Here is a 23489-nt window from a genome sequence, read left to right as displayed (position 1 = left end):
GGGCAGTATCTTTTAGGGGTAGGTTGAAAGGAATGAACAAGTAAGCACCCACAAGAGAAAGAACTTCTGCTCTGACGCACGGCCCGGTAGAGCACTGTGCCTGGCGTGGGGAGTTGGGAGATTTGGGGCAAATATTTGGTTATTCGATTGCAGAGCCAAGGAGCATGTTAAATTACTTTCACAGGAATCTCATTTGTCTGAAGCCCTGTGGCACATTGATGCGAGGCACACACAGCCTGTCCCGGGTGTGCGATGCAATGCCATTTGCTTCGGGGGCTGTGCTTTCTTGCATTTTGTCTGTTTGCTCACTGGAGTAAGCCGGTGCCCCCAGCTGGGACGACAGGACAGGGTAGCTCGGGTGTGCAGAGAGGAACTCAGGATGGTCAACGCAGATGAGGCAGACCGTTCACGTTTTGTGCAAAGGACTCGAAAGTGTCACTATGACAGCTGAGCGTTATGAGTGATTTCAGGGCAGAGGGGGCAGGGAAACCCAAGCCGAGCCCGCCTGGTGGGGAAGCCCGTAGATTCTGCTGCACGACGTCCTGGGTTTGACTCTCGGATCTGCCCCTGCTCTTGGGCTGCCTCTCAATCCGGCTGTGCCTGGCCTGCTCGCATCTGAGAAGAGGCATAATAATAGCATCTACTTCACAGAGACTATTGCCAGGACTGGAAGAATCAATGCACTGCACCAGAGCGGGGCTTGGAACCAGTACACGTCCTGCAGTTACTATTTTGATGCCCATCAGCGATCGCAACGGCCGGCTCTCCTTTTCTAAACCTGGTAGTTTTCCTCTCCGGGCTCATCACTTTCACCCTCCTGCTTCTCACCTCGGCCCTAGGAAGCAGGCAGGTACTATCATTGCTGATGAGGAAACGGCAGGCAGGGGGGTGGGTGGGCTGCCAAGCGCCCCAGCGGGGAGCCAGGTCAGGCGCCTGGCTCAGGCCCCCAGCGCTTTCTAGATCTGGCGATAAAGCCTCCGCTGAGAAGGGAGCAGCCCTGGGTTTGGTTCAAATCCTGCCTTCTCATCCGTGATGTCATTGAGCCCTCAACCCACACGGTACCCGTGACGGCACGATGCGCTGCTAGATCAGATTTTCTTCATGAAGATTCGGTTCCAAAAGCTATTAGAGATGTGGTTTAGAACCCAGCCACGTCGTGCGTGTCCGGCTACGCTCGCTCTGTGTTTGCGTTTCTTGATGCACGGAACAGGTGCGGGGTGATGTTTGAACGGTCCCCCTCTCCTTTGCTCTGCGAAACCAGGATGGCAGCGCCTTGGGGCAGCTGCTTTGCCGACGGGGGGAGCTAAAGCTGAAAAGCAGGGGTTCTTTGCGGCTCAGCAGATGCTAAGGCGATAAGCTGCACCTTTTAGAGCCTCTGGGAGGCTCAGCCAGCCTGGGCTGAGCGCGCGGGGGGCCTGTCTGCTTCTCTGGTCTCCAGCAGCTGCGGTCATGGACGCGTGTCTGAGCTCCGAGCAGCGGTCCCAGCACCTGCAGGAAGCACCTTGCACCCCGGATGGCTGCTCCACGCCGGAGGGGGCTCCCCGGGAGGAAGACACCGGTGGCCCTCCAGGAGGTAACCTCCTTCCAGACCGCAGCACCTTCTCAGCTGTCTCCCTGGCCACGGCATTTTCCAGCTAACTTCCGTGACAAGAGTTCCCGTTTCCTATTAACTCTAGATGGTTCCTATAGTGAAGCGTGGTAGAAAAGTGCCTTAACGCGAGCAGAAGCATAGCATTAAAAGCAATCCTTGTTTTTGTTTATTATGCACTTATCAAAGTCCACAAATTTGTTTTGGCGTGTCTGTAAATCTCAAATGGTTATATTTTTTGTTAATAAGAAATTTTATTTATTTATTAATATTTTTAAATGTTTATTTATTTTTGAGACAGAGAGAGAGCATGAGCGAGGGAGGGGCAGAGAGAGAGGGAGACACAGAACCTGAAGCAGGCTCCAGGCTCTGAGCTGTCAGCACAGAGCCCGACGCAGGGGCTCGAACCCATCAACTGTGAGATCCTGACCTGAGCCAAAGTCGGACGCTCAACCGACTGAGCCACCCAGGAGCCCCTAGAACTTTTAAAAAGAAACAAAATCTTGATTCGCTTCGGCTTTTCGCCAGAATGTTCTCCCCGGCAACTGTATCATATGTGGGTTGCATTTCTGCACAGAGGGACTCAGTAGTAATAAATGGTAGACGTAATGATGAATGTCAGAAAAGCCAAGATACAGCATTTCAAACCTTTATAACCATTTAACATGGTAAAGTTATGTTCCAGCTCAACTAAATCAGGACTGTTTATTTTTGCTAAACTAGTTTACAGAGAAAGGCATTTGTATCTCTAAATCCTGATCTAACACTCTCAGACTAGCATCGATACAATAAGTGAAAATGTTTAATGTGTAACAAACACAAATTATCTTTGTAGGACGTGGAAGGGTCTTATGGGACAATATTTGTATGCTCGAGTTACTGTCCAAGATTGATTGGGAAAACAGGACTTATCAGCTCATTAGCCTATGAACCGGTGAGCCGTTCCCAATCAGCCCATTGACTTTTCCTGCGGTCAGTGAAAAGTAAGTCCCCAGCTGGTGAGACGCAGGAGGAAGGGAAGGAGCCATCTGAGCCACAGTGGCGGAGGGAAGCCTGCAGGAGCTGGCATGAGTCCCTGCTGGTCTGGCTGCTCTGAGTCACCTACTCCAGTGACGAAACCTCAGAGGAAAAAGGAGTTGCCCTGGACTGGCTCCTTGTACCGACTGGCCTGTACCAGCTCCTGAATTTCAGGGATTTTTTTGAGGGTGGTTGTTAAACATGGCCATTACTGAAATGTAAGTTATGAAAACTTACCACTCAATAGATCAGATAAAAGCCAAGGGTATATTTAAAGGCTAAGGTAATAAATACAACTCATCATGACCTATTTTGTTACATTATAAGATGATCGTTAAGATTATCTATGCGCTTGAGGTTATTGGTGTCCATCGCTCTGCGTGGTGGAAATACTCTGCCATGGTCAGCAGGTGCACAGCTTTCCCCAGGGCGTCTGCTGAAGGCTGGAAATGGCCATGGTGGGAGCATCGACACCATGGTAATCGTCAGACCCTAAAGTCGGTGCTTCCTCCCCTCGCCCCACACCTACTGTTAAGCATTTACCGGCAAACCACGGTCTAGTCCTCTGCCTCTGCATCGTCTCTGCAAAGCCCAGTCAGCCTCCGGTTCCCTGGGAGAAGCTAGGGCCTCTTTGGTCTTTCACAGATAACGGGTTGGTGGTGTTAGATGTCAGGAGCGTCCCATAACAAGAGGCAGGTGAAGGCCATAAGTCTCCTTCCCCCACTACCAGGGTGCGGGACAGGAAAGGATGACGTCTCACGACTGACTTGGCCCCTGTTTATTAGCAGGTTCTTGCTCGGTGAAGCCCCACGTCTCTGGAAAGCTCACCTTTAGGTCAGAGCGCAGAATTCTCCCCGGGGGGCTGGAGCCCACGCTCCATCAGAACCGGGGGCCAAGAGCAGTGCTCCCAAAAGGGCTGTGGTCGCCCGTCATGCTAGTCTACAAACCAGTCCCCGTGCTCCGCTGGGCTCTGAGACCATTTCTCAGTCCGCTGCACGCTGACCCTTTTTGGTAAAATACCACAAAAATTAATTGCTAGAAAAACAAAATGAAAACACATGCGAAGACAAAACGCCAGCCCTGTTTTGGGGGGTTTTGTCAGTTTGCTTACAATTGGATTCAACAGGCGTGGTCACACGGTTGTAAACATTTGGAAGAGCTGACTCCAAATGTCTGTGGTCTTCTGTGAGCCTGTTCCAGTGAGCAGACCAGCAGCACAGATCTGCCCCGGTGCACCTGCTAATCAGGGACGCCCCAAATCGCTTCTGTCCCCGCCTGCTTTGGAGGGTGCGCTCCTCACTGGGTTTCTCCAAAGACCCTTGACCCTTCACCTTGTATTCGTGCCCTGCCCTCACCTCCTCCTCTTTCGCCTCGAGTGCAGATTTCTGATGAGAGCAGCTCAAATGTGAACCAACCGCCCCTGTCAGCTCCTTTCCAAAGCCCATCTTCCACCTGTGGTGACAAATGTCCCAGGCGAGCCTCAGGGAGCCAAGGCAGGTTTCGTGGGGGTCTCCCCCCGGCTCCTTGCTGCTAACTCCTGCCCACCGCTGGCACCAGCAGCTTCCGTTCTGCTGTGCGTGTGCTTGGCATCCCCACTCCTGACATTTTCGCGCGCTGCTCTTTTTATTCTGGAACTCTGCAAAATCTGCACGACCTGTGCTTCCATGACGTCAGCCGCGATCAGGTGCTCTTTTCTGCTCATTTTATGTGATATTCGAGAGCTGCTCATGAGTTTAATGGGTATTTAAAGCAATAGTAACTTAATAGCCAGGGTTCATCTGACAACCACCCCAGGACCGTGGAGCTGGCTCGTCTTCGGGTGACCCGTACCTTTTGCAGAGGAGCCGTAGGAAGGATTTAAGGAACACGCTCCAGCCAACACGCGGGAATGTTACTTCACTTCGAGACCTAAAAATAGTCGGGTCCGTGTTTGCCTAGGTCCTCATGCAGACAGCTCGTCCGTGCCATTCTGCTGGTTGGCTACAGAGGGCCTCAGAACAGAGGGGTGGAGGGGAGCCACGCCTCTCTGTCCTCTGCTCCATGGAGGAGAGGACCCAGGGCATCCTCTGGCATCTTGTCGTGTCACAAACATGTCGCGTCCGAACTCGGTGTCCCTATCACCCCAGATCATTCGGGTTTGTGCCAGTTTAAAGCCACGGTCATTGCCAGCATCAACCCCCCTCTCTGTGGGAAAACTGCCCAATCTGTTCCCGACTTATCAGCTCTACTTAGTATTTGTGCTGGATCCACAAATCACGGAACCTATTTTATTTTCTGCCCCACAGGCTCTAACAAGATAGAACCATCCCTTCACAGCCTCCAGCAGTTCGTTCCTACAGACTATGAGAGCTACACTCAGGAGCACTATCTGTTTGCAGGCACGAAGATTGTCATCCAGGAATCGATAGAGAGCTACGGCGCGGTGGTGTGGCCGGGGGTGAGACAGCCGTCACCTTCGGGATGGCGGGGTTTCTGGGGGCGGCAATGACAATCCCATACGTCAGGGTCACCTGGGACAATGTGCCAAGTGCTTTTGCATTCTGTGCTTCCCCAGTGGAGGGTCGCTTTGGGCCCCCAGGGGCGCGGGGGTGCGCCGGGACTCCGCAAAGGCACAGCATCTCCTGCAGGAGTCATCACTTCCCTCCAAGCCGTGTTTCTTGAAACAGTATTTTCTACATGAAGATAGGCTTGAACATGTCAGGAAGATGAAAAATTCATATGAACGTTGAGGGAAAAAAACCAAAACGATCAGAGCCCAGTGCTGGCTTCCCTTCCAGGCCGTGGGTGTTCCAGGGGAAGCGTGTGGAGGCCGGGCTCCCTGTCCTTCCTGCAGCAGCCTGCGAGGGCGGCATGGAAATGGGGCAGATGCTGTGCATTTTGAGTCAGGAGCCCCGCTAGTTCCTGCTGTGTGGTTGTGGATGCCCACTTCCCTCCCTGATCTTCCTTCTGCACTGGGCATGCTGGGCGGAGTAAGGGGCACACTGGGCGGTGTACTGGGCATGCTGGGAGGTGCACTGGGCATGCTGGGCGGAGTATGGGACACACTGGGCGGAGTAAGGGGCACACTGGGCGGTGTACTGGGCATGCTGGGAGGTGCACTGGGCATGCTGGGCGGAGTATGGGGCACACTGGGCAGTGCATTGGGCATGCTGGGAGGTGCACTGGGCACAATGGGTGGTGCACGATCACTCTGGGAGGGTCCTGAGTACTCACTGAAGTAATTGCTAAGGCAACACTGTTTTCACCTGACAGCCGGGGAGCTGAGGGCTTGGAAATGTCGACCCGCTGGGGGAAGCTGTGCCACCGGGGCTCGGGACAGTGGCCCTCCAATGCCAGCTGGTTGTGCTCCGAGAGGCTCCGGATCCAAGCTGCTCTGTAGTTACTGGGGGATGGCACGGGGGTCTGGGTTCAAAGGCAGACCCGCATGCTGAGCTTTGTGGGTGGAGGCGCCATGGGGCTCCCTGGGGAGGGCATCCTGGGTCCTGGGGGGGCAGGTGAGGGGGGCCCAGGAGGGTGGTCCTGGAGCTGCTCTCCCCCAGATAAGGAAGCTCGGTGTTCATCCCCTGTGCATGGGAGCCCGATGTGCTTCCCAGGAAGCTTTGGCTTCATAACACGTTTGAAAACTGCCAACTCCCCGCAGCTTCCTGGTGTAATGGATGCGGCGAATGGACAGCTTGGGGGGGGGGGGGACAGGAGGGCGGGGGGTTCGGGAGATCGGGGCTGGAGGAACATCTGCCCCCGGGGACTGTTTCATTCTCAGTAAGGCCTCCACCTTTCACACACAAGCCTGGCCTCTCTTGGCACCTGGGTTTCCTGAAAGCTGGGAAAGCAGGCTTTATGGGAGGTGGGAGACGCCTCGTGTGACGCCCAGTGCAGCTCTCTGCCCAAGAGCCCACATTTCGGAGTTTGCTAGCAGGGCTGGGAAGGGGGGTGTTCACCACACAGGGGTTCATCAAGCTGGGTCTCCGGATGGCACCCACAGGGGTCAGCTCCCAGGGCAGGGCACGGAGGGAAGCCTGCAGCTGCCTCTTCAGAGAACCCCTCCACAGCATGCCCTTGTGATGGCTCTGGGTGACACGTCCTCATGTCCTCCCTGCACCACAAATCATTATCTGTCTTCAGCCGGAGAGCTCCCTTCCCAAGTCCAGAACTCTGTGCCGTGTACCTGCGATGGTGCTGTTCCACCTGCCGCTCCTCGCTGGAGGCCCCCCCCGCCCCGTCCGTGCTCCCTCATCCTTCAGCACTGAGGTCACCTCTCACTGGACCCCTGGGTCCCTGGAGGGGGCCTCCTTTACACCCCTCACCTGTCTTAGGATCCGTTTACATGTCCTTCCCCCAGCCCCGCCGAGTCCCTAGAGAGGAGACACGGAGAGTCACATCTGTCTGTGCGTGTGACTATTCACTATGAACAGATGGGGGGGATGAGAGGGAGCAGCCTGTGGGGTAGGTTTCTGGGGCCCCCGCCCTGGCCACAGCGAGGGGCACGTCTCACAGTCTGGGCCGCCCCCACTCCAGCCGGGCCCCAAACAAAAGTGGCATCATAACGAGCCCAGAGCAGCCACAGGAAGAAGAGAGCTAACACCGTGCACAAACTGGAGTTCAACTTGCTTCTTCATCCCAGGATTCACGTTCCTAACTCGGGGGACTTCCTCTGCGGAAGCTTCCTGATCTCTGGAGTCCGTGGTGTTGCTAACCGATACCCCTCAGAGTAAACACCTCACCCGTCCATGCAGACCCAATACCCTTTATCTCTTCGTAGAAAGGTGGGGAGAAGGTGGAGGCAGAAGAGAATGAAGGAAGAGGGAAAGGACGTCTGAGCTGCCGTGTAAAAAGTCACATGTTTTCTAGCGTCTCGTTGCTGCGACTCGAGGTGTGGCCGTGGACCTGCAGGGCCGCCAGGGCCCCGAGGCTCGCAGACACGCAGTCTGGACGTGGGCACCCTGGCCGGGCCCCAGGTGGCTGTGGCACACACTGCAGCCAGACAAGCCCTGTTCTGGTGTCTGTCTCTTCGACGCCCGCTTACGGAATGAACACCTGCCCCGCCGTCCAGAGCAGCGGACGAAGCCCCGAGCAGCCTGAACTCGCTGAGCCTGAGGCCGCTCACTATACAGCAGTTGCTCCTGAGTGGACGGCCCGGCCGGACCAGAGCGGTTCTGGAGGCTTCGTCTCCTGGACTTGAGAGCTGAGTTCATCTGCCCGTTGCTGGACACGGACTGACCCAGGGTCTTCTGAGAGAGGCAATCGAGAAAGTCTGTTTCCAGTTCCTGTGACACCCGTTGTACCTTTCAGGTTCCAGAGGTCCAGATATGGCATCGAATGTAGATTTCAATCCTTACGAACCCCTTCATAAACTGAAACTATTAATAACGTCTCTTTGGGTATTTCGCAGGGGTAGGGAGGGGAGGGGGGTCGCTACTGGTTTCCAACGCTCCGATGGTCAGGTGACAATTGTATTCTTTTAGGCTACGGCTTTGTGTCAGTATTTGGAAGAACATTCAGAGGAACTGAATCTCCAAGACGCTAAAATTCTTGAAATTGGTGCTGGACCAGGCCTTGTTTCCATTGTGGCCAGTATTTTAGGTTTGTCTGTTTATTGCTCACTTTGTTTCAGAAAGACCCTCACTTTGGCAGCAGTGATAGTGAGGGCCCCCTGTCCGGCCAGCTGCGATTCAGGTGCCGGGTCACGATTTCACTCACTGAGTCCCCCAAAATGTCACGAGCGAGGAGTGAAAGCTGTTAGCCCAGAGAAAAGATAACTGCATCTGAGAGAGGTTCGTTACCTCGCCCAGTCCACCGATTACCAGGTGATGAAGTTCAGATTCTGGAGGTATGACTGTCCAGCCCCTGTTGGGAACATGTCTCCTGTTTCTTGCCGGAAATGTTGTAACTAACCCTTTGAAGAGACACAAGTGAGATAATCCAAGGCGAAGACAGACTTATACCCCAAATGCGGGTTGTGAGTTCCTGAGCACTGAGCAGGGGGTGGGCACAAGTGCGGCATAATTCTGCCGACGCCTTTACAGTTCTCCTGTTCAAGCCAACCTGGGAAACGTGGCGGTCCGTTGTGGGGACTCCCGTCACTAGCTTGAAGATGCCTAACAGTTAACTTAACAAGTTTAGGTTGGGGAGAGTCACACAACACAGAAAGAAAACTGGGTGCTGAATACTTCATATAGAAGAAAACACAAATCTTCAGATAAAGAGAATTGTAGAAGGAAAAGCACTATGAATTCTTCTATTAAGCAGCTCATTATCCTGAAATCTCCCAACACCACACCACTGTTTCTTAAAATGTGCTAACATTATTCTATTTCAGTGGTGATTTTGCCCCACAAATGTCTAGAGACGTTTCTGATCGCCAGGAGTTGGGCTTAGAGACCCGGGTGCTGCCAAACGTCCGGTGCTCAGCGCAGACCCCCCACAGGCAAGAGTTACCGGTGGGACTGGGTCAACTACGTCCAGCCCGAATGTCAATGGGGACAAAGCTGAGAAGCCCAGTTACATTTCTTGTGTTCTCCCTGAGTGTACGTGTCTGCTGTGGCTGCCTGAACGTTTCTAGGTGATTCCTACAATTTTTCTCTTTGTCTTTTAGGAGCGCAAGTCACGGCAACGGATCTGCCCGACGTCCTAGGAAACCTTCAGTACAATCTCTTGAAGAACACGTTAAAACGTACAGCGCATCTGCCCGAAGTGAGAGAACTGGTTTGGGGGGAAAGTCTGGAGCAACGCTTCCCCAGGTCATCGTTTCATTACGACTACGTCCTGGCCTCGGATGTGGTTTATCACCACTACTTCCTGGACAAGCTGCTCGCCACCATGGCGCACCTCTGCCAGCCGGGGACGGTGCTGCTTTGGGCGAACAAATTCAGGTTCAGCACCGACTACGAATTTTTAGATAAATTCAAGCAAGTTTTTGATACAACGCTCTTGGCTGAATTTCCAGAGGCATCGGTCAAAATTTTCCAAGGAATACTAAAATGGGATTAGACAGAATGCCTTTCAAAACGTTAGTGTGTCTGTTGAGTGGTGGTAGAAATTGGACTGTCAGTAAAAGAGCTTTTATAAGACTGAGAAGCTAGTGCATAAAACCGACCTGTATGCTTCGAATAATGGTGTAGCAGCTTTCTAAAAGAACCTATTTAAGATGAACTGGTTAATCTAAATATCTACAAAGGATAATATGAAAACGTAAAAGTACCTTTGTTGGCTTCCAAAAGGGCTCAATTGTTTAATACACTTCATACGAATACATTAGTTAAGCAGTGGATTTCCCCCTTGTTATTTCTACTGTGAATCTGTCAATGCACCTTTGTCACGTGCCTTTTGAAACTGAGCTTGACAGGGTCCTTCTAACTTAATTTTGAAGAATCTACTTATACAGATTTCAGCTGCAGTGAAGGGAGAGGATCTTGAGTGACAGTGAACTTAGGCTTAACATTAATTAAAAGTGAAAAATACTGGATTGTGGAAAGGGATATTATCTTAGGAACTTCATAAGATAATTTACTTTACAAATATCCTGCTCCTGTGCCAATTAATTGCCTGCAACCATTTCAAGTTAGATTTCTGGATTGTCTGCTTTTTTCCCCCCTCAACTTTGATTTATGATTAAAATTCCTAGAAGGGGCGCCTGGGTGGCTCAGCCGGTTAAGCGTCCGACTTCTGCTCAGGTCATGATCTCACCGTCCATGAGCACGAGCCCCACGTTGGGCCCTGTGCTGATTAGCTCGGGGCCTGGAGCCTACTTCGGATTCTGTGTCTCCCTCTCTCTCTGCCCCTCCCCCGCTCCTGCTCTGTCTCTCTCACTCTCAAAAATGAATGTTAAAAAAAAATTTAAAAAATAAAATTCCTAGAAAAGTAGGAAAGAATGGGATTTTTGTTTGTTCTGATAAAGGAAGGCTACGAAAAATCTAAAACAAACATCACGACTATAAAATGTTAAAAGCTTCTTCTCTGAGATGGGGAAAAATGAAAAATTCAGCTACCACCATTTCTCAGCATTATACTGGAGGTTTTAGCCAATGTAATAAAGGAGAGGAATAAAACATGCACATTTAGAATGGAAGAAAGAAAAGGGACCCTATTCGTGGGTGATATGATTGTTGATAGAGGCCAGGAGCAGCAAACATTTCTCTGTAAAGGCCAGCTAATAAATATCTTCAGGCTACATACCATGTCTACAGAATATACACATACATATTTTACAACCATTTATAAAAATTCAAGACTCACTCCTGGCTTGTGGACCCTGTGAAAAACAGGCTATGGATTAAACTTGTGTAGGCCATGGTTTGCTGGCCCTGGAACGACAGATAACCTACAGTGGAACAATTGGAATTTATAAGAGTTTAGGAGGGGCACCTGGGTGGCTCAGTCGGTTAAGCGTCTGACTTTGGCTCAGGTCATGATCTCACAGTTCCTGAGTTCCAGCCCCACGGACAGCTCAGAGCCTGGAACCTGCTTCCGATTCTGCGTCTCCCTCTCTCTCTGCTCCTCCCCCACTCACACTCTGTCTCTCTCTCAAAAGTAAATAAACATTAAAAAAAAATTAAAAAAAAAAAAAGAAAGAATCATGAACCCGCATCCCCACATGGATTTCAACTCCTGGCAAACCTTGTTTCATCTCCACTTCTGTGTTAATTTGAAGCAAATAGCAGATCTCCTTTCTTCTATATATTTGGTTCATACACACACACACACACACACGTATATATACATATACATGTACTTCTATATATACATGAATATATATACACGTATATATGACACACAACCACAGGACTTTATCACATCCAAAAATATATTCGATGTAATATAAAATTTTATACTAAATAATTTAGTACTGTATATTCACATGTTGAAAAACCCAGTGTTCCAATTTCCAGTTGTTTGCTAAATGCCATGACCTTTACTTTTAGAGTTTGTTTGAAGCGGGACCCAGCCAAGGTCCACAAATTTGATTCACTGACTGGCATGTACCTGAAGTCTCTTTCCACCTGTGGCTTGAACCTCTTGCTTTTTCCTCGTGCCACGTATCTGCTGAGGAATCTGAGCTGTGTGTCCCGTAGCATCTCTACCCCCCCGCATGATGCTGACAGCACCACCAAGGTATCCCTTCCGTACGTCCCTCTATCCGGTTGTGTAAATTGTGCATTTTAATGGCTCCAGTGTGGAACCATCCAGGCCAAGCGCGGCTTGGATCGAACTCCAGCCGAGTCCTACTCATGAGTGAAAAGAGAGGATCGCTGCCTGGATGCTACAGAGTTTTGAGGTAGCTCAGTACACGGAATCATTGAGATATAGGGGAGGGACTTTAAAAATCACACGTAAAAGGAGAACTATGGAAGACAGGTCCAGTCACTTGATATTCTAGCCCCATCTTGGATAGGGCTTGGCGTGGTCAAGATTCTAGAATCACTTCCCTTTCAGGACTGGAAATGCAGGTGGTCCTAACTGCATCGTGGAAACTGACATCTGCCCTTCCTTGCTTCTGGAACTGAAATTCTTCACGTGTGACCCTCGAGGGACACGGCTTGTGTAAATTATACATTTGCTGGTTAATTCTTTGGAATCCTCTCAGAAAAGCAGGGGTTCTAAAGGAAACTAAAACGATACCTTTGCAGGAGCGTGCAGGGGGTTCGTGCCGCATGGCGCAGGGGACCGTGTCTGCTCCTGCCTGCTGTCTGTGGGCTCTCCGGAAGGCTGCTCCTGCCGGTGACACCCTCCACCCCCCGGCCCTTTACCTTGGAGCTGTACGCCCACTGCCCTCTTCGTTCCTGGCTCCCTCGTTCACTTATCACTAATGTGGTTTTCTCCTCCGGTTAATTATGTTCAGACCAATGAAGGCCAGTGCTTATTCTTCACTTTCTTATTCCTTAAGAAATTCTCTCTGTTCAAGAGGATTTTTGAAGAATGGGGAAATGAAAAGGATTTCATTTCCTTCCTCTCCATCTCTCTATGCATGCTTCTCTTAGATCCTGCGGAGAAAGACAAAAACGCATCTTTAAATCCTGGACCATTGAGAGTATGAAACGCTGCAGAGGAAGACTCGAGTTAATTCAGATTCAATGGATTTTGAGTTGAAACAGACACACTGAATACACCAGCTGAATTTTCTAGATGAGACCCATGGGGGTCAAGTGATGTGGCTCGTCAGTGCCTGAACCAGGACCAGAGAGCAGAGACCCAGGCTGGGATTCCAGCCATTGCGTTTGGATGTCTTACTGTCACAGGGGAGAAGCAGGAGAGGGACCAGGAGGGAGGGAGAGCACCGGGCCATGCTCTTCCAGGGCAAAGAGAAGTTATCTGAGGAAGCCGCTACTACAGGAGGGGTGAGAAACCCCATGATGGCAAAGCTCCTGCCAGTGACAACTGGAAACAGTCCCTTAGCACTGGGAAGGGGCCACAGACCTAGTACTGAGCACGTGCTCTGTATTTTTGAGAGAGCGCGAGTCGGGGAGGTGCAGCAAGGGGGACAGAGGATCTGAAGTGGGCTCTGTGCTAACAGCAGAGAACCCAGTGTGGGGCTTGAACTCACGAACCATGAGATCATGATCTGAGCCGAAGTCGGAGGCTCAATCGACTGAGTCCCCCCCGCCCCCCGCCCCGCCAGGCGCCTCCTTCTCTGTTTCTTTAGAAAGTACCTCTTTCAGTTGCCTTCGGTGGCTGTGGAGCAAAAATTGGCCACCATTATCAGAAAGGGGAAACAGAAATAGTGTACCTGGCTTTTTTTTTTTAATTTACTTTGATAGAGAAAGAAAGAGATTGCGGAGGGGCAGAGAGAGAGAGGGAGGGCGAGAATCCCAATCTTCACTGTCAGCGCAGAGCCCGACCCCATAAACTGTGAGGTCATCAAGAGACAGATGTTCAACCCACTGAGCCACCCAGGCGCCCCCTATCCCTGGCTTTTTAAAGTACTATTTTCCTCCTGTATTAACCAAATCACAAAGAAACAAGAATGACTTTACTGAGGACACTTTCTTCTAGAGCTTATGTGGGTGCAGCTGTCACCATGGAGACAGTGTGATTGGGACAGAAAGCAGAGGCTGACAAGACAGCTTTGTAGGGCTGCCCCCCCACCCCCCATCATGGTCACGGCCTCTCACCCAGGTTTCACCCTCAGAGCTGGTCTATGAATCACACAGTTCAAAGCAGATCCTGCCAGTCTGTGGATGTCTAACTTCCACAGCAAACTAACCAATCTTCATTGCAAAATTCTATCATCTGTGGAAGACGTTAGCTCCAACAGAAGACATACATAGTAATTAGATATAGAAGTTTTTGTTCCAACTGAGAACTGGTAGGGCTTATTGACCCTTATAAAAAAAAAACCCCAAAACAAAACTTCCCCGAAAATATTCATGCTTTACTGTGTACTATTAAAAAACTGTTATTTTGCTACCTCCCCCTGAAAACACGTAATTCACTTGTTTGCTTTTCAGTACCAAAGGGAGGCCAGCAACTCACAGCATCACACACACACACACACACACACACACACACAACCAGTAACCAGCCTGTTGGGAGGGCCCGGCCGCCTCCTGTACCTGGAGCTCCACATTGTGTTTGAAGATTAGGATAGCGAAAATCCACCATGGGCTGAATTCTTCTTCCACATTAAAAAATATAGCCAAAAGACCCAAACCTGAGGGATAAAGTGAGAAATCTGAAAGCTCTGGAACAATGGTATTTTATGTAAAAATAAGTCACATTTGAAGGATCCTAGGATTGCATCTTCACATAACTCAGCAGGTAGTACTTCAACATACCACCCGGGGTGTCTGGGTGGCTCAGTCGGTTAAGCAGTTAAGCATTCAACTTCTGCTCAGGTCAGGATCTCGCGATTGGTGGGTTCGAGCCCTTGCGTTGGGCTTGGTGCTGACAGCTCCGAGCCTGGAGCTTGCTTCAGATTCTGTCTCCCTCGCTCTCTCTCAAAAAGAAATTAACATTAAATTAAAAAAATCAAAACATACCACCAGAAAGTTTCTAACCTTAAATTTATGTTAAAATTTAAACATGGATTCTAAAAAAAAGTGTGAGGTCCTTGAAAATGGGGGACAATTTTGTCAGTGAAAAAGCACTTGAAGATTTTCTCCATTACTAATGAGAAACTGGCAAAAATTGAGGCAACTTTTTTCAGAACTGTGGAATTAACCACATGCATGTCGCGACCCAAGACGTGTTTGCTCAGAGGTGGCCGGACGTCAGTCAGAACAGCATACCCTGTGACGTGTCCAACTGCCCCGTTCCCATCGCGTCTCCAGCTGCATGGTCGCCTTGAACACCAGCAGCCTGACAGTCACCTGAGGGGGCCGAATAGGGTTGGGAGCTCCTTCAAAGCTTGTAACGCTTATTCCCCAGAGAACCCCGTGTGCAAGCCTATCTGAATGTAACGGGGCTCCGATCTCAGGCCCAGAAGCCTTTTCCCAAGGGGAGGCCGTCTGGATAATTACAGGCAACTGTGTGATTTTTGTGGCTGCCTGAGATGGCAAACAGCTGGGGCTAATCAAAAGGCTTAGGAGGAAAAGCTGGGAAAGGAGATGTCACACGGGCTTCGAGACCTGGGTATGTAGAGGACCCCGTGCATTCTAGGGCTGTGCGCATCCTCACGAAAGACCTGAGAAGGACCCAAGCTTCCACCTGTGGCTGCCCCGCCCCCCCGGCTTTGCGCATGCAGGCAGCACTTACTAGGAACGGCAAGACCTGGGTTTGAAAACGGATTCTCTAATAACCAGTCGGTCAGTCACCCTACCCTTTCCGAGCCTCTCCATTTCCTCACGGACTGTATGGACACACGGGAACCCGCAGGAGTGAGCATGAAAGCACGGGTGTTGGCGAGAATATGCATGTGGCTGTTCACTGATGGGATTTTGAATTCTAGATGGCTCAGAAATCATGTGGAAAATGTTTGCAAGCATAATTGTAGTTTTCCTAAAGGCTCTGTTTTTATCAGATAAAGGGGTCAACTGCCCCAAACCAGTTATGAGTGACCAGACAGGATGAACTGGGAGGCCTTTTGCAGTAGTACATTCTAAGGGAACAAGATTTAAAAACCATAACCACACACACAAACACGTTTGCTTAAGTGAGTAGAGGCTTTTCAATATCGTCTACGTGTGTCTTTTTATTTTATGGAGAGAGGATGGATGAGAGAAGCAAGTATGGTAGCCAGAAAGATAAATAAAAAGCCAAAAAACATACACAAAAGTTAGTCACATAATAAGAACTGGCAATATATTCAAATAATTGCAAGCCTATAGGAAATATAAATTACCTCACGTTGAATTTTTTTCTGTTGATCTAATATATTGTTTTAACCCCAAATTTTATTTATGAAAAATTAAGACCAACTTTAAGAAGCTTCAATATTCACTTTTATTATTTATAAAAAAAATCAAGGTATCAGAATGCATATGGTATATACTGTGATCTTGGTTTTGCACAGGTATTCACGTGTTTACATTATTTCAACTTTAACAAACATACCATATGTGTATCTTTACAATACCTGATAAAGATTTATCAGTCTGGCACTTATACACGTATTAGTTCATTCTGATGCTCTCTGCACGTCAAAAGGATGTTAAAAATGACTGACCTGAAATAACTCCAAGATGAAGACTGATTTAGTGAGAAGCAGTTATGCTCCAGCAATTGCCACACACTCATTTGTGCCGGTTTTTTTCCCCTTAATCAAATGTAAACCTTTATCAAAAGAAAAAGAAAAAAAAAGAAAAAGAAAAAAAAAGAAAAAAAAATCTGGAAATGAAGTTCTGCTATTTTTTTAGTCCAATAAATAATTTTAGCTACGCTTAATGTAGCTTTTTAAGGCCTTCATACAATTGAAAAAAAATTAAAGTTGAGCATGTTAAAACCCTGTTCGTTTATAAAATAAAAAATAGAATTTTACAGGTTTGCAGTTAAAAGTCACTGTTCAAAACCTATCATGCAAGTGATATCTGCAACCCAACCGAAAGTCCTTGGTGCTGGCAGTCAGGGCACAGCCCAGTGCCAGCCATGTGAGGCATTAAAAAAACACCATGATGTCAGAGGTCTAGATTTACATGTATTAAGCCACACGCCAGCAAATTCTCTGATAAATACACATCATTTTAATAATCAGTATTTGATAGCGGATGAAAACATGCATTAGACTAAAAATGCCACAAATTTGTTTTTATATCCATTCACTATAAAACTTTCTTTTTTTAAAATTTAAAGTCTTGGTTCCTATTTTAGAATACACAGTAATCAGGAGGATACATGATGGGAAGCCAGTTTTCAGTAAAAGATGCACAATGGGTCCATCCAAGTAACTTCATCAGCTAGAACAGAACACAAAAATGTATTATTAAAGAACAGATTTTTCAAGCTCAATATTCAGGGTAAATTCTGCATTAAATATTTAATGATAATAAAGTAGCACATAGAACTTTCCTTCCATCCCAACCCAACCACCCACCACCCTTCCTACCAATTGTTCTTCCTTACCATCAACTAACCTACTCATTTTCCTACCAACCAACCTAAACAGGTGATTATGACCATCCCGCCCAACCTTCCTTCTTTCCTGTCTTTCTACTAGCCTTTCTGTCTTTCTTTCTTCAATCCTGACACACTTGTTCCCTTCCTTCCTGCCAACCTAGCTGCCTTTCATTCTCTGTCTGACTGGAAGTCAAACACTATTCTAGACCTCGGGAAAACAGCACTGAACAAACTCACTTCTCACTTTCAGGAAAGTTCTGTTCTGTTCAGGAAAACCAAAGAGTGCCAAAGCAAATCCATGAGCAGATGAATAGGCGAGTCCATAATTAAGATGTACATGTCAGGTATACAATGGTGACATAACAGAGGGGCTGGGAAGTGAGATGGTCACAAGTGGGATCTCCGGGGAGATGACATTTAAGAGGAAACCTGAAGAAGAGACCTACTCTGCCAGTCGGGGAAAGAGCTCTCCACACAGCTGGACGAGCTGGGTCCCACGGTGGGAAGGGCTGAGGCTGCTTCGGCCAGGCAGAGGCGGCTCTCGAGATGGGAGCAGAGCCATTCCAGGGAAGTGTGATGAGATGTGGCTGGGGGAGGAAGGCAGGAGCCACATCACATGGGCCTTATGGGCCACGGGGAGGAGTTTGGATTTTATCCTACATGCGCCCGGGGCTTCACCAGGAGGTGTCAAAAGCCATCTTTCCCAGCAGCAGTGTGGAGGGCAGGCAGTACAGGAACAGAGTGCAGGGGACACAAATTATGAAACACCCCCTGGTGTCAATGTCTGGGTGAGTCACGGGCTTTACGGATGTGAGAGCTCACAGATTATAGTTGATGTGATAAGAATCACACTACACACCTTATGGTGAATTGCAGAAAGATTTCTCTTAACCTATTCAAACATCTGAAGAACTGAGTTAAAATGTCTCACAATTTGGACTGGTGAAGGTATGCCAGAAAAGGTCTAAGAGTAAAGATAACCTGTAGTTTCCTCTAATTATAAAAAATTTCCCTAGGAACCTACTGATTAGTTTTACATTCAAAGAATACCTTGGGTACGGAGACCAGAGTCTTGGCCACATTTGGCATGACCAAGCTGCCCAACCCCATAATATCCTTCAGGAACAAACCAGCCCAGAGACAGGATGAGGCTACAGTGATTTCTCTGGAATTCAGTAAACTTTATACTTGACAATTAACTTGTACAGAAAGAACAGCATTTCTTACCTCCTGTTTCTAGTATCAACCACATAATTTCTCTGCATATAATACAGAATGTGGTAAAATCACAAAATGGCCTATCACTTCAAATGAAGAATATTGAAATATAAACTCTAAAAATTCAACCATTTTAGAACTGAGCCAACATGTATTGAAAAGCAATTCTGTTTGTTTTCTTCATAAAGAAAACTGTCTTCTGACTATACATCTAAAATTCATAATGCACTTTGCCTACGTTGTAAACATCTGAGGCTAAGTACAGCCCTTCTGTCCTTTCTGGACAGGAGTTTTAAAAATTTAATAATAATGGGGCCCCTGGGTGGCTCAGTCAGGTAAGCATTCAACTTCAGCTCAGGTCATGATCTCGAGGTCTGGGAGTTTGAGCCCCCCATCAGGCTCTGTGCTGACAACTCAGAGCCTGAAGCCTGCTTCAGATTCTATGTCTCCTTCTCTCTCTGCCCTTCCCCTGCTCACGTTCTGTCTCTCAAAAATGAATAAACATTTAAAAAAAATTAAAATTTAATAAGAAAAGTTTAAAAAATGTAAATAGCTTATTGGCGGTCTCTCATGCTTTCATTTTATAGTTCGCATTACATTAATTGGAGTAGCAATCTGTCATGATAAAGTCAGTATCGCTAAATCACTACCATAAGGCTCTATCTTGTCACTATGCAATATGGAGGGGACACTTAACAGTGACGATTTTATATCACTTACTTGAATACAATTTTTCCAGTTTTCTTTTGTTGGTTTTTCTTCCACAAGTTTAGTTGCAAATTTAAGGCCTCTCCCATACATTTTATTTACTAATGCATGCTTGTATGCAAATGTTAAAACCTATAAGGTAAAACAAGATAAAGCTTATCTATGAAATATTTACACTGTATGGCTTAGAGCTTCAATAAGGAAAAGATGAAGGCCTTAACAGAAGTGTAGCTTTTAAAATGAACATTTTCCATCAAGCAAATTTCAAAAATGTTTTGAAAGAATAAAAGTTAAATATGCCACAAAACAGGTAACTTGTGTTGGGGAAAAAAATGAAGCTCTGATGAATCACTAGTTCTTGGCATCCATACCAAAACATCTCTTTATGCAAAGGGGAGCTGACAGAAGTGATCACAAAAACGCGAGTAAGGAGGGAAGTACAGAACTATGAAAACCTCGTTATAAATTACCAAAACTGCAAAAGGGGATAAAAGTAAAAAAAAAAAAAAAAAAAAAAAAAAAAAAAAAAAAAAAGAAAAGTGTTCTATTATACAAACACGTTCTTACGCTGTCAATTCCTTGTGTATACGTTGGTGCCTTTAATTACTGCATCTGTCAAATATACCTGTAACCATTTATTTACGTTTTTGGTCTCCACCTTCAGAATATGGAGAATCACCTCAAAGAAAGCAATCCTATCACATTTATTTGTGTTCTAGAGCCAAGCAAGGTGTTCAACTGTAACAAAGGTGCTAAACAGACAGGTAATACAGTGCCTGGCCCCTGATACAGCAGTATTGCGGCAGATACGGAGATACGGGATTATTCGTAATGGTTTTATTACGGGGCTCGTCAAGTTTTTATCCACCAGGCTCTTATCTTTTCCCAGCAGCAAGCACAGCACTGGGTGGGGAGCAGACGTGCAACAGGTGTGTGTTCAGAATAAGAGCAAGTATCACGGAGGCCCTTCCGTGTACTGAGTACTCATTCAGCAGGTTTCAGAAACTTGCCGAGGGTCATACAGATAAAAATGGAAGAAGTGGGATTTGCACTCCAGGGCCTGATTTCAGATCCAAATTCTCAAGCTCTGCTGTGACACTGGCTCCTGCAGTTTCCTGCCTAGGACTCCGTTTCCACGGCAGGAGCACGACTGTGCTGTGGTGAAAACTTTTCTCCTATCTCAGAGGTCTGTACTACAAATGATCACAGTGAATCTAGAAAACAAGCATCTGTCTAGTAAAACACAAACAAGGGCTTGTGCTGGGTCAGGAGATTTCCACTGATTTCATTTAGTTTATTTTTATCTCCAGAAGAAAGGAAGACTGACAGCAACTTGGGAGTTATATAATCCCTACCGTGAGAATTCTAGTAGAGAGCTAAAAGAGATTTAAAATGTTTTTATAACCCACATCCAAAAAGTTCATCAATGTGACTTTTTTTGAACTGGATTTTAAAGTTGATGAGCTATAAATCCAGGTGATAATTATTTAAAAGTCAAAGAGGTTTTGAGAAAAATGACATGTAAAGTAACCAGCAACCCCCCTCCACCCCCGACAAATCAGCACATAGACAGATGCAGGAAGGCACAAACACGACCTCGAGATGCTCTTAATTCTAGCTTTGTAAGTAACTGCCTTCACCAAAAGGCTGCTATGCAGACAGAGAAGAGAATGGTAGAACGGTTTAAAACAGGCAAGACAAATGAGGTCTCACTAAACACAGAGTCTTCTTCAGAGCCCAGCTTAGCCACATTCCATGTATTGTCTTCCTCTTCTGGCCAGGCAGCTGGGGAACGGCAAAGAGGAGGCAATGGGGCCCAAGAAAGGTTTGTGAAGCAACCCCCAAGAACTGCGCCCAAACAAGAGGCAGACAGGTTACCTTATTGTCAAAAAGATCAGTCCATTTTGTAGTTTCCCAAAAAGTTTCCGTCAGAGAATCCAGAGTGCTCTCTCCTTCCTCCTCTCTTCCTTCCGTATCACCTGAAACGGCCCCATCTTGATCTTGTGCGTGAAGCAGGTGGTCAGCTAGGGCACATCCTTTTCTACAAAGGGCATCCACGAGGGTAGATTTTTGTTTGTCCATATCACTGTGTTCCAAACCAAAAAATAACTCACAGATCAGTAAATCATTTTTTAAAAGTACAGACTTATCTGAAACTGAATTCATGCGTTCTCTGCCTCAGATTTACAACGCAGAGATATTGTACAGCTGTGTATTTACATCTGCATTATCCATCAAATAAAAGTCCTTATTTCTAACAAACATCAAATGAGCCACTGCATTACACATACAGATTGAGTCACGACAGCTGTATCTGGCTGAAACAGAGGCCATAAACCAACAGAAATGAAGGACAGTTCAGTTCTAAGTTCTGTCAGCTAAGGAACTCTTTTATAGATTTCTTATAAATAGCAATCATTACAGATTTATGTACAGACACACAAGTTCTTTCAGAAGTAGACTTTCATTTATAAACAGAGCAAACACTGTATGACGCTTACCCTGGACGTGCACTTTTATATACAGAACTCATCTGCAGTCAGAATAATTCTATGAGTAAGATACTAGTTAGTAATCATCCCCATTTTGCCAAGGAGGAAGCTGAGGCACAGAGATCTGTTCAAGGTCCTACAGTTAGGCAGTAACAGACGCAGAACCTGAAGCTACTTCTGGACAGCCTGCTCTTAGTCGCGATGGTAACATGGTCCTGCTTCAGGGCGGGAGCCATGTCCTTCTGATGTATTTCAAGTGCCCAGACAATGCTTGGCAAAGACCAGAAACTCAATAAATCATCGCTGAATGAAATACAGTAACAACCTACACTCCAGGGGACAGTGTGAGTCTTTAGGATACTTGCTGATCTGGGCATTTTGTCCAATTCATGTCCCGCACATGTGAGGGCAATGAGGACTACAAGCGCTGGGTGCGTGTCTCCGAGGCACTCAGACACTGGTGAACAAACTGTGTAAGAGTGAGAATGATTCTGAAGGACCCGGAGTGGAATGTGCAACATATGAAATCTGCAGGCGCTCTAAAATCAACAGGAATTATAGCGTGAAAGGCAATTAAAATAAGAAGCCAAAACAACCTGTTACAACCCAACAAAGTCACCCTCCTTAATACATCTGCAAAGTATTATAAAACTTTGCCAAAAAAGGTGCCTAAGACTTTGGAACTCAGCCAAGAGTTCCAAAGCTTAAAAGAACCAACTTTCACTCTCTCTGTGGAAATGGGCCTGGGAACTGCTTGGTTACTCTGGGCTCAGGAACAAAAAGATCTGGGAGCTGTAGGGCACGGACGCAGCTTCTCCTCTACCGGGTGCCCGACCAGCCGCCGTCTGAAATGTCTTACCACCAGCACCGCATTTATGCTTTTACAGCAGCCGAGGAGTGGGACACAATCACTGTCCCCGTCTTGTGCCGGAGAAAGGGGGCCTTGGAACAGAAGTGGATCGGCAAGGCAAGTTTGATCGTTCACGGCAGTCCTGGCTGGACCCAGCTGCCCCAGGAAGGGCTGGAAGGAGGCAGAATTTCAGGGGTGGCACAGGTGTGCTGTACTTGCCAGGCCTGGATTAAGTTACCCACAAGACCCCTATTTCAGTGTTCTCTGATCCAGTAACCTGAATCCCACATATCTAGAATATTCATTTCCCACCCTCATCTAATTTAGTACTGACTACGTACTTTCATCCACGAGGCTTTCTCCACTAAAAAGGAAGTCAGCTCTGCTTCCAATGGGCTTTCACACTTTAAAGTATTCATTGTAACTGTCAATCTTACCCCACCTAGCAACTGCATCTTCTGTATCAGAGCGCACGCTTTCTAAGAGCGTCCTGCTCATTTTTTCACATTCCTCTCAGTGGTGCTTTACTGCAGTGTTTGCTCCACAAACATCTTTGAATCAAATCTAGTTAGGTACCGATCAAAGTGGCGATAGCCATATTTTAGGAAGAGCTTCAATCAAATACTTTAATGGCCTAAATAAATTAAGTTTAACTGAAACTTGATACCGGATCACCTGCGAAAAGCTCATATCATTTTTAAGATCACAAAATGGCTATCGCAATTTCTGACTCATGAGTGACCGCAGTAAAAGCAGTTTTGCATGGAAATGAGAAATGAATGCTGGGCTGCTGCTCCTGCTCGCCGGCTGCTGCTACAAGAAATGGAAGAAATGCGGCCCGCTCCTGAGGTCCTCGCCCCAGAACAAGGAGCCCCAGGCCTGGACGAGGCCCTCTGCTCAGCGTGGCGTGTCTGAGCCCATCGTGGTTTGGCCAAAGCAAGGGCCACAGCAAATACCTTAATTATAAGCGTGGACAAACCGATCTAAGGTTGCTAAAGACTAACCAGCTTCTCTTAATTTTCACATCTGACACCTCCTTTCTAGTTTTATCCCAGCAGGTGTGAAAGTCACTACAGCTACAATCTTTAAAGCCAGGATCCTATCAGACTGTTACTTTTTGACAGTCACTGGA

General features: G+C 47.4%; 2 protein-coding genes across 6 annotated transcripts in view; one reads left to right on the top strand and one right to left on the bottom strand.

Annotated features, from left to right (window-relative positions):
• Positions 1-1101: 1101 nt before the first annotated feature.
• On the top strand, positions 1102-9592 carry METTL21C (methyltransferase 21C, AARS1 lysine). The gene is made up of 5 exons (XM_007075304.3): positions 1102-1210; positions 1439-1573; positions 4891-5042; positions 8068-8185; positions 9198-9592. Exons 1-5 carry the CDS (start codon positions 1102-1104, stop codon positions 9590-9592), a joined length of 909 nt encoding a protein of 302 aa, XP_007075366.1.
• A 6368-nt stretch (positions 9593-15960) lies between these two features.
• TPP2 (tripeptidyl peptidase 2) overlaps positions 15961-23489 on the bottom strand; it is a 67667-nt gene continuing 60138 nt past the window's right edge. For 2 of the 5 annotated variants that reach the window (XM_042979820.1, XM_042979822.1), the window contains 4 exons: positions 20894-21101; positions 20729-20800; positions 19028-19147; positions 15961-16929 (listed from right to left, as the gene is read on the bottom strand). In XM_042979820.1, the coding sequence (XP_042835754.1) occupies positions 16840-16929; positions 19028-19147; positions 20729-20800; positions 20894-21101 (490 nt within the window). In that variant the 3' untranslated portion in view covers positions 15961-16839. Of the gene's footprint in view, positions 16930-19027; positions 19148-20728; positions 20801-20893; positions 21102-23489 lie in introns of those variants that run through there. The other 3 variants (XM_042979824.1, XM_042979829.1, XM_042979833.1) reach the window with 2 other exon arrangements.

The sequence above is a fragment of the Panthera tigris genome, chromosome A1 (assembly GCF_018350195.1).
Source record: "Panthera tigris isolate Pti1 chromosome A1, P.tigris_Pti1_mat1.1, whole genome shotgun sequence".
Classification (NCBI taxonomy): Eukaryota; Metazoa; Chordata; class Mammalia; order Carnivora; family Felidae; genus Panthera; species Panthera tigris.
Note: the sequence above shows the minus strand (reverse complement) of the source record. Positions and strands in the feature narration are given on the sequence as shown.